Source organism: Pistacia vera, unplaced genomic scaffold, assembly GCF_008641045.1.
Source record: "Pistacia vera cultivar Batoury unplaced genomic scaffold, PisVer_v2 Contig775, whole genome shotgun sequence".
Classification (NCBI taxonomy): Eukaryota; Viridiplantae; Streptophyta; class Magnoliopsida; order Sapindales; family Anacardiaceae; genus Pistacia; species Pistacia vera.
In genome coordinates this window covers 195,429-207,523 of record NW_022196640.1, presented here as the reverse complement: position 1 = coordinate 207,523, position 12,095 = coordinate 195,429, and the positions used below count along the sequence as shown (strand labels likewise).

The window sequence follows — 12,095 nt, the reverse complement described above, 5'->3', positions numbered from 1 at the left end:
AATGAACATGGTAATAACGGTTTCTTTTTCTGCACTTGTAGATTCACTTAAATTTGAGCAAAATGATCCCAACATCACTGCGACAAATCATCGAACTGGGAGAGAAATGGAATGGTGAAAATTTCGTTGACTGGTATAGAAGTATAAATAATATACTTCAGTCAAGCGATAGATTATACACCATTGAGCAAGCTCTATCACCAGAGCCTGCTGATAGTTCTATCCATGAGACTGGGTATGTATATGTGAAGCATACACATGATGCAAAAGCAGAAATGACTAGATACATTGTGCTTGCATCAATGGCACCATTACTGCGACAGCAGTGCCAGAAAATGGATTTAGCTTCTATTCTTCATTTTCTTCGAAGAAATGAGAAGCATATGGTGTCTCGGTCGTTATTCAGATGTAGGATGGAAGAGGGTACCAAAATTGGCAATCATATACTCAAGTGGATCGAGTATATGAACAAGCTCGAGATTTTGGGATGTGGACTTAATGAAGGTTTAGCGATAAACCTAATATTACAGTCTTTGCTAGATTCTTATTCTCAATTCGTCTATGACTTTATTGAGGAAGATAAGAAGAATACCCTTTCCGAGCTTCTGGATTTGTTAAAGTCTACTGAGTCAGGCATGAAAATGTCAGAAACATTGACGTTGGTTGAAGCCAACTCAAGTGAAAAGGAAAGGGCTCAGAAGTCATTGGAAAGAACAGTTGCAGAAAGGAAAGGCGTTTGTCTTCACTGTGGGAACCCTAACCAGTGGAGGAAACATTGCAAGGCCTTCCTAGCAAAAGGGAAGAAGAATGTTACTTCTTCGTCAGGTACGTCATTGAGATTACTTCTCTGGTAAACATCTAGTTGACACAAGATATGGTACTCACATTCGATTGATGTGTAGGAACTACGGTAGAGTAGATTGCTCACCGAGGGAGAGGTGAACCTACCAGTTGGAAATGAAGCATGTGCTGCTACATTTGCTGTAGGATCTTATCGTCTGATTTAGCCGATGGACTTGTTTCTTGGAACTTGTGGATTATTATGGTTTTTTTTCCTCAGTTTCTAGAAATTATATTTATGTGTCCACATAGGACAAATGAGAATATTAGTTTACAAATGGATTAATGTCCTTGAGTATAAATAATATTCTTTATGGAACTGTTTCATAATAATATGTTCGTAAGAAAGACAACAAGGATAATCTCAAAATGACAACTATGCCAACTTTGGTAAGTTGAGCTAAACATACCTGAAGGGATGTGGGAAAGTATCACAACTCATGCCTCCTTATACATCCTAACACAAAGGAGTGTCAGAAAGGAGGACCAAGACCTTACTTGATATGGTTAGGTCCATGATGAGTCTTAGTGATTTACCTGCATCGTTCTAGGGTTATGCCCTAGAGACTGCAACTCACGTTTTGAACCGTGTGCCGTCAAAGTCTGTAGATAAGACTCCATATGAGCTATGGAGTGGGCGAAAGGCCAACTTGTCTTATCTAAGGATTTGGGGTTGCGAAGCTTATGTTAAGAAATTGACTCCGAACAAGCTGTGCCCAAAATCCTATAAATGTATATTTGTGGGGTATCCAGAGGAGACCAAAGGATACTATTTCTACCTCTCAGAAGAGCACAAAATTTTTATTGCTCGATCTGGTGTCTTCCTAGAAGAGGAATATTTTCTAAGAAGTATTAGTAGGAGAAAAGTAGAACTCGATGAAGTTCTAGAACCATAAGATATACTAGACAAAGGACGGGATGATGTGCCACAGGAAGTGGTTGAGCATCATGAGGAGGTTACTCTACAACTTGTGGATCAAAGTGAACCACCTCAGGTAGCACAGGAGCTACGTAGATCTGGGAGACTACGCCATGAGCCCAAGAGATACAGTTATCTTGTGACTCAACATGGTGACGTACTGGTCTACCAAGACAATGAACCTAGCACCTACGAATATGCTATATCGGATCCAGATTCTGTTAAATGGCTTGAAGCCATGAAATCTGAGATAGACTCCATGTACCAGAACCAAGTGTGGTCTCTGGTGGAACCACTTGAAGGGGTAAAACCCATAGGGTGTAAATAGGTCTTCAAGAAGAAGACTAACATGGATGGCAATGTGCATACTTATAAAGCACGGCTGGTTGCCAAAGGTTTCAAACAAATTCATGGCATTGACTATGAAGAAACCTTTTCGCTGGTTGCCATGATTAAATCCATCCGGATTATGCTTGCAATTGCTGCATATCATGACTATGAGTTTTGACAAATGGATGTCAAAACTGCTTTCCTAAATGGAAACCTTGAGGAGGATGTGTATATGACACAACCTGATGGTTTCGTTCTTGATAGTCAAGCTAATAAGGTATGCAAGTAGTAGAGATCCATTTATGTACTCAAGCAAGCTTCAAGAAGCTGGAACATTCATTTTGATGAAGCCGTAAAAGAATTTGGTTTTATTAAGAACGAAGATGAGCCTTATGTTTACAAGAAAATGAGTGGGAGCGCAGTAGCATTCCCAGTGTTGTATGTCGATGACATACTTTTGATTGGGAATGATATACCGAACTTGCAGTCGATAAAGACTTGGTTATCTAAGTGCTTCTCCATGAAGGACTTAGGGGAAGCAGCCTACATCCTTGGAATAAAGATCTATCGTGATAGATCATGTAAGTTTCTCAAACTAAGTCAAAAAAGGTACTGAACACATTCAATATAGAAAAAATCCAAGAAGACATTTCTTCTGATGGCATATGTTGTCTATCTCTGTAAGGATATGTGTCTTTAACCACACAATGAGACAGATAGAATGAAGAGGATCCTATATGCTTTAGCAAGTGGATCTATCTTGTATGCTGAGATTGATATCTAATGTGCATTCAGCACTTGTAGTGGATATCAATCAGGTTCAAGTGAGCAATATGTTATGTACTTAGATTGATGTCTTATGTGCATTCAGCACTAGTAGAAGATATCAACTAAATCCAAGTGAATGACACTGGGTGAGTGTCAATGGACATTCTTAAGTACTTGAAAAGGGTTTAAGAATATATATTCTTGGATTATGGAGGAAAGATGAGCTCACTATAAAAGAATACAGTGACGCTATTTCCAAACGGGAAAAGGATGATTATAGTTCGCAATTTGGGATTACACAATTTGTCTCAATGTAACTACAGTGAGCTGGAAGAGCTCGAATCAGTGTACTGCAGCGAATTCTACAATTGATGCTAAGTGTAACGCATTATTTAATGCAGCCGTGTAGGCGGTTTGGATCAAGAAGTTCATTACTGAACTTGATTTGATTTGATTTCAAGCATTGCTAATCCAGTATAGTTGTACTGTGATAACAATGGAGCCATTGTTGTGTTTGAGGAATCATGGTCTCACTAGTAATCCAAACACTTACTTAGTTGATTCAATCTGATCTGAAGGATAGATAAGAAAGGGAATGTGCAGATTTGTAAAATACCTACTAACCCACTATTGAAGTTTCTGTTGTAGCAGAAGCATGATGGGCACTTGGGTCATTCAATGTTGAGTACATGAATGACTAGCTATAGTGCAGGCACTTGGGTCATTCAGTGTTGAGTGCATGAATGATTGGCTATAGTGCAAGTGAGAGATTGTTGAAGTAGGTGCCCTAGAGCCAATCAATTATGGTGGAATTGACTCTTTGTAATAATGTTCATTAATCAATAATAAAAGGCATCTTATTCTATATCGCATAAATCACTATTATTGCAATATGTATTGATATATGTCCTTAGAATGGTAGAACCGTGACGAAGGTATCAAGTGTTTCAAATCTTGATAGTGAGAACCCTATGAGCACATATGGTGGCCATTCTAGAAACGTCTGTAGCCCTAGTATTATTCTGAACTAAGGGCACAGATAATACGGTAAGGCTATCATAGTGTTGAATGACCCTGTCGAAAGGCAGTGACTGATCTCACTTGTCAAGGTTGTTTGGTGACAACCTGATGCAACACATGAGTGCTTGCTGTAGGCGATTACACCGCAGCAAGTTCACTGGACTGATCTACCAGAGGATTCCATATGGATGGTAACCCCAGTGTCTATGGAACAAATCCTCTAATGAATGCTGGTGCATGTGATCCTTAGACTTGAGATCACCAGAGCCCCTTGTGCACCGATTGGTGTAGTTTGACACTAGCCTAACGTAGTTCTTTTCAGAGCTGTCAATACGGTGGTGATTAGCTGCATCAAGGAGTGTATCAAGACTATGGTGGATTGACAGAGGATTCATCACTCCCGGGTATGGGAGAAAGTTATCTCACGGCTCAATTCAGTATATGGCAATGACACTAAAACTGTGGTCACAGTGGGATTGAGTTGTTGCTCTATCCAGTTTATAATACGGGTCATTGGTCCAGAAACTGAATAAATAATATCGAGAGTAACCGAAGGTTGACACTATTTCTATGCCTTCGTCTCATCGAGATAACGTGTGATGAAACGATCGAATTGTATGGTAACCATATCGTTGACAGGTAGCTACTTTGCTGAATCCGAATATATCGGGTGGCCATGATGCCTTGCTAGGGGCCAATCTTGGTCTGTGTATTAGTGAGACAATTAATTGGTATTAATCGCGACGATATGATGAGGAGCCTATGAGTCACACACATAGAAGATAATTTAAGATCCAAGAAGAAAGAAGGGCGTTTTCGTCTTTTAAGGCGAAAGGGTATTTTGGTAATTTTACAGTGCAATTAAATTTACTGAGGTTGTAGCCTTTATTTAATTTGTTAGAAAAATTAAATAAGTGAAATTACGTTTAAATGTGTGTTCGCACATATTTAAATATATTATCATTATTGTTAAATGTTAATATATATTAATTGATTTTAATTGAGATAATGATGGAAAATAAAATAAATCAAATTGGGAGTGTTTGGCAACATGGGGCGTTTGGGTTGGAGCCCAAGCCTATTCCGTATGGGATTAGGGCAAATTGATTAACTATAAAAAGAAAAGTGTGTGTGTTAATTAATTACCACTTCAGCTGAACAATGTCACTATAACTTAACATCAAAGTATATAAGAAGGGAAAATCAAAGATTCCTTCGAAATCTCACTATCAAATACTAAACCTGACAATAGAAATGAATTTGACACTAGCAATTACAAAATAAATAACATGAATTGAAAACATATAAAATACGCAATATGGGACCACCAAGTCGCACTTGAGCTCCTCTCAAGTTTCAACAATGATGAATTACTTCAACAACAGTAGCTCAAACATGTCTAGATCTCAACACGGAACAACATTCTAGAATCAACTCATGCAAGCAAGAGATAAAACACGATAATTCAAAGCCTACCAAAGCATATCGGAAACCTACAAAAACTAAACAACCTCAAAGAAAATATTCAAAGAATAATGGAGGTAAATAATATGGCTTCCTTAAAGAGTCACAAAAATAAAAGGATTATTTACACTTCAGTGACGTTGAAAGGATGAACAATAAACCAAATCTGTTTTGGAAAGGATTCTTGAGATCCTAGATTCCTTCATTGGAAATGATTCTTTGATTTATAATCTCCTTATAAAAAAAGAATTCTTGAGATCCTAGACTCCTTCATTGAAAATGATTCTTTGATCTATAATCTCCTTATAAGAAAAGAATTCTTGAAAGCAGAATCTTCTTTCAGGAAAAGGATTCTTGAGATCTTAATGGAATAAAATCTTTTCCAACTCACATAATAGATAATGTCCACATAAAAATTTCCACCACCAGAAATATGATCACATTTAATTAAGATAGCTGTGATATGCATGAATATTGAAATAAAATCTGCTAGACGTATTGTGATCACTGCGATTCTGTTTGTGAATACCTTTAAACTAAAACTTAAATAGATTGTGCACTAATCTGTATGAATAAGTTGACAAAACAAAATACTTACAGTAATCATTTGGAGTAGTGGTACTTTCAAGTCATTGAAAAGATTTAAACATGCTTGTATCTTTAGGAATGTTGAAGAGTATGCGAGTCTGGATTGTTGTGCAATTTCTAGTTTATTACTTGACATTGTTGTGTACTAGCTGATACTTGTCTTCACTCCCTTGAAAAAAAAAAATTGCATTTATAGTTTCTTATGTTTGAATAAACTACTCCGTTGTTTCAAGTTGTTTAGTAACTAGGAGTAGTCATGAGACCCATGTTTACTTTTGCATCAAACCGTGGCTAGAATTATGAGTATGCAAAGCACTTTAGGTGTTGTGACATTGTTGAGCAACCGAGGGCAACCATCATCGATGAGTGCATTCGCGTAAAAAGGTAATGTGACAATCTAATGAAACTCATCTAAAAAAAAAAAAAAAAAAGCAAAAGAAAAAGAATAATCAGGGGGTTAAGTATAAAGTCTTGGTAAAGGATGAACTTGTTAGGGAAAGATTAGAGTTGCACAGTTAACCGGGTCGTATGTTTGGATGCATGAATTTCATTTAAAGCATGTTGGTTTTCTTTCCTTGATCTTGGAATCGCCGCAAATCCATGATGATTTCTAAGTTTGTTTCTCTGATATTCTCTTTACTCGGGACGAGCAAAGGATTAAGAAAAGAAGGAGAATCAAGAACGAAATTCATCACAAAGTTTTTCTTTACTTTTTCAATATAATTTATTTCTTGAATTCTGCTCTTATTTCTTTTATTATGAACTAATTTTTTCAAGCTAAGACTAGGGTTAGTCTATTTATGGATCTGTGATCAATCTTTTGCTCTATGGTCATTGAATTATTTTTCTAATGATGAGCTTATATTATGCGCTTAATGCTATTAGGAACCTGATCAATTTCTGATAGAATTGTTTTGCATGATTGAGATTGAGAGGAGATATTACATGAGTGCTCTAGTGATATAGGTCATGGATTAATTGGATATAGAGATATATGAATTGATACATGCAATAGTCATAGGCAAGATTAACTTCTACTGAAAACTAGAGGATTTCATAAAGTTTAATGCTTGTCTATTTCATTAAATCTATATAGAGATATCTAGGTTGTGAGATAGAAGTAGAATTAATATTTCTTGTGAAAGAATATTAATTAACCTAGGAAATCTCATTGTCATATTAATTAAATAAATTCATTGACCATAGTAGATTGAGGGGTGCAAAGAAGTTATAGGTGAGCCTGAAGTCTTAGCTAGGGGTGGATCCAGCCACTTTTTGGGTGGACCATGGCCCACTCTCAATTTTTTTTTTTAAATATTAATATGTATAATTTATATATTTTGGCCCACCTTAATAAAAATATTAATGGACAAAAGTATTAATGTATAATTAATTTTTACTTTGCCCACCCTAATAGAAATTTCTGGATCCGCCAATAGTCTTAGCCGTTTTCTCTTATTGAATTCTCAAGTTTTGTTGGACTTTGAGTTTATTGAATAATGAATTGACTTTATTTCATAAATTAATTTATTAACAATTATATTTATACTAGTTGTTTTCTTCTGGCCAAGTGCAATTCCGGTCAAATTGCATTCCGTCGGCGTGATTTTGGCTGGTAGAATAAAATCTAGGATTTAGATTCAAAGAGGAAATGATATTTTCGTCTTTACAGTTACTCACAAGCTCCAACTGCATCAAATAAAAAATATAAAAATTACCCACCAAAAGTCTCACCAAAATATCATCTGGTCAATGCCAAATTCAAGTACCAATCAAACAAAATAAAGAAATGATCATAACAGGAGACTCACATGAAAGTCCAGAGGCTTTGGAGAAATAAGCAACCTTGGTTTGGTGCACACATCGATCATATATATATATATATATATATATATTAGAGTGTTTTGTCTAGCGTGGAGTACATGACTGCACTTTGAGAAGAGCTTGTAATTTTATTTATTTATTTTCGTTTAGAGATATCAATTTTTGAAATTGTAAAATTACCATTGTTTCATAATTTCCTGACCCAAATATGTCCTATTATTTCAGTTCTCCTAAAATTTCAGTTCTCTAGCTTTGATTAGTTGTACTTAAGATATCTATTCTTTTGCTTTGATTAGAATTCACAAAATCATATGTTGTGATCATAAATTTTGTTGATGATGCAAAAACCTTGTCTAATTTATATATGGCGTTTGTTGTTTTTTATCCAAAAACTGAATAGAACTGAATTGGTTTATAAATTGGATGTATATATACGAATGACTAAATTTGAATGATAGGTTTGTTTCTTTAACTTTTTGCAGTATAGTTATAAGTGTCAAGTTATTTGCTTTTACAAATAAAAATATCTGAAAATTTCGGTTTTGAATATATGCCCTTATAATAAAAATATATTACTTAAATAATGTTTTACGTTTGATTAGTAGAAAAAATAAAAGCTATAACTTAAATTTTGATGGAAGATATTAAGATGTTATTTAAATAGGTAGGGATGTAATTAGTTATAATATACAAGGATAATATTGTCAACAAAAAATGAACAACCATTAATATATTTTTTTCATCAAGCTGAATTTTTTTTAAAATAGCCTGTTCAATTCACTGAATTATGAAGAAAACATCAGTATTAAGTTATAAAACAAACACTATGAAATATCTGAAAATTTGAATTCAGTTAGTAAATAAAAAATAAAGAAAAAATAATTCAGTTGGCATTATTACTTAAACACCCTTCACTTATTTGACTTTGTACTTCAAGTATGCATAATTACCTAAATATCCTTATCCATTTGACTTTTATTTATAGACTTATATAGAAACCAGGGTATTTGCAATAATAGAAACCCTCAAAGATTCAGTTAAAAAAAAAAAAATTATATAAATAATAACAGTAGAAAGTTTATATAACACTCTACTAAGCCTAAGACTCTAGAGTATTGCGAATTCATTGGAGTAGAAAGTTTTTTTTTTTTACCTCTGTGCAAATTTTTTTCCATAGTAACGGAGAAAGAAAACAACAAAATGACACTCTACCATGGAGAAATATTTCACAGATGAGGTATAAAAAAATGAAGATATTGCTCCTGAGGGACTATCTTATCTTTCAACTGAAGGTTTTAAATTGGCAATTGAAGTGTGAAATTAAAATGGTAGTTTATTTTTCCTTTCTTTTCCCACAAGATCACATATGTCTCTGCATTTGAACAAAATATTGGCTCAGAAGCAATAATGGAACTCAATTCATATCAAGAAAAACTAAAAAAATTGAAGAAATTTTAGTAAATTTATATCAATATGTCAGTTTATCTTTCTACAATGTTGTGAACTATTTACAAAAGTCCAACTATATATGGTTGGCTTTAGAAGCTGCAGACTAGTGATTGTTGGTTACTTTGCTCTTGTTGGAGATTTGAAGTTGGCAAAAAGTGACCAGTAGCCGAGGACATAAGGAGTGCCTTCTCAAAATCTTTTGCCGCATGCCTTTGGATCAAAGAGACTACATACTCCATGAAAACTGCATCGCAAGGCAATGTGATAGGTCCGCCACTTGGAAGTCCAAACTCATCTTCTGCCATTGCAAAGAGCCCTCTGATGATGTTGTTTTTAAGGTATTTTAAGGGAATCACAAAGCGCCTTTGATCAGCAGTGTATACAACAAAATGAACCTTCTCAGCCATTGAAGATGTGCTGTAACTCTCTGCTTCAACAACGCCGGTGGTTCTCGGCAATGAGATTCTTTTTGGCTTGCTTGCAGCCAGTTTCTGCCACTTCTTTGCTAATTTGGTTAGCTTCTTCGGACTAATCATGTTGTTTCTTGTTAACTAGAGAAAAAGATCTTATGTTATGTGAGAGAATTTTATTGGATCTAAAGAACGCTGAAATGCTGTGTCTGCTATGGACTGAAGGCTACTGAAATGGGTCTTCTTATATAGTCAGAAGGCCAGAGATAGTCCATTTAATGCTGCTACCCTTATGTAGGGACTTAAGGGAGACAAAGCCATCTGGTATGAAGATAACTATAGCAATTTAGGCAGTTTTTCAGTTCAGCCAGTTGTTTTTATAATTTGACACATCAGGTGGAGCCTTACACCCAACAATCTCATGTTCTTCGTGCTGGGCGGTTTGATGGCATTTTGGTCCAAATCTGCTGGTGTAAGTGGCTCAAAATCACAGTCTTTGTCAAGCACAGAACGCAGATATAATGGTCAATCTGGTAACAAGAAGATGCATATGACTATTGTAATGTAAATTCCCAATCAATGTATTGCTAATCACACGCACAAACCCACAAATAACACACACAAAATAAACAAGATCAAACCAATCACAAGAACACCAAATTTACCGTGGTTCACCTTTCACAATGGAAAGATTACATCCACGTTGAGCTCCAAGAATTTTTGGAGGCTCGCTGCACTAGGAATCAACTGTTTTACAGATTACAAAACACTCTCAAAGATTCACCCAACTATCAATCTTTAACCCAATCACTCAAATCTGAAATCTCTAGAGAATACTTGATCTAGTTTCTCTAAACCTGAAGAAAACACTATCTTCACCCTAAGATTATACAGATTTTCAACCCAAAAGCTTGACTACAAACTAGCAATAATAAGAGCAAAAATTGATCTGTCGTGAAAAAGAGAGGAGCAGAAAAAACGCAGTTTCTGCGCAAAAGACTCCCTTTATATATGTTGACCTCAAGAGCTAATCCTGGCCGTTGGATCTTCTTCATTTCAGTGGCTGTGATCTATTCTCATTTGCAGTGAAACGGCTGCGTTTTGATAAGTGAAATTCTGTAGAAACATTACAAAGGTTTTGCGCTTCAGATATTAACAATTCTCCACCTTGAAGCTCAAACCTTTTTACAACTCAGATTTCAAGTGCAGCTAACCATCCTCAATTCCCTTCATAGCTCAGTTGCTGCCTGTCACTTGACAAACAGCAGGTTCAAGCAATGCTTGAACTTGGCAGGCGTCACCACCTTTGTCCCCATATCTGCTGGATTATCCTCTGTTGCTATCTTCTTCAAATTTATCATTCCTTGTGCCACTAGATCCTTGACAAAATGAAACCTCACGTCTATGTGCTTGGTCCTCTTATGGTAGACTGGATTTTTACTTAGGTGTATAGCACTCTGATTGTCACAAAATACAGTCACTGCCTCATCTATCAATTTCACCTCCATTAGAAGTCCTTGCAACCACAATGCTTCCTTGAATACTTCTGTCAATGCCACATATTCAGCTTCTGTCGAAGATAATGCCACAATAGGTTGAAGTTGGGACTTCCAACTCACACAATTTCCAGCCAAAGTGAAAAAGTAGGAAGTAGTTGACTTCCTTGAATCCTTGTCACCTGTAAAATCAGAGTCTACAAAACCCACAAGATCAAGTGACTCACATCTTTTGGAATATTCTAAACCAACATTAGTTGTGCAATTTATATATTTCAGCAACCATTTTAAGGCAGACCAATGTTCTCACCCTGGGTTAGACATGAACCTACTGAGTAGTGATATGGCAAAAGCAAGGTTAGGTCTTGTGCTTATCATATCATACATGACTGATCCTATTACATTAGCATAGGGAATATTTTCCATCTTTAACAAATCAGAATCAGATTTAGGACATTGAGACTTACTCAGCATAAAATGACTAGCTAAAGGTAGATTTACACTCTTAGATTCAGCCATACCAAATCTAGAAACCAGTTTTTGCAAGTAAGCACTTTGATGTATTTTCAGTTCATTACACTTTTTCTTTCTGGTTATAACCATCCCTAAAATCCTTTTAGCACACCCTAAGTCCTTCATATCAAATNATGATATTTGGCAAAGAATTCTTCATGATTCCCATATTGATGATTTTTTAGCATTATCTAAATATCTTAAAAATCCAACACCAATTCCATTAGCCGAAGCCTTACCCATTTCTTCAAAAGCCATTGACAAAATAATTCTTGAAACCGAAATTCGTGCCAAAAATGTTCTCATGAAATATAAGGATGCACATCCATAAGAATCATTTAGTTTGTGGGCTTCTTCTCTTTTTAATAAACCTTCAACATCAACATCAGAAAACAATAATTACATTCAACAATTAGTCACAGCTGAAGAGGCAGCTGAATTAGTCGAGGTCGATGATTACGAAGGAGAAAATGA

General features: G+C 35.5%; 1 protein-coding gene across 1 annotated transcript; it reads right to left on the bottom strand.

Moving 5' to 3' along the window:
* Window positions 1–9,291: 9,291 nt before the first annotated feature.
* Window positions 9,292–9,738, bottom strand: LOC116116446 (auxin-responsive protein SAUR67-like). The gene has a single exon (XM_031402509.1). It carries the CDS (start codon window positions 9,736–9,738, stop codon window positions 9,292–9,294), a length of 447 nt encoding a protein of 148 aa, XP_031258369.1.
* Between the last annotated feature and the right edge of the window lie 2,357 nt (window positions 9,739–12,095).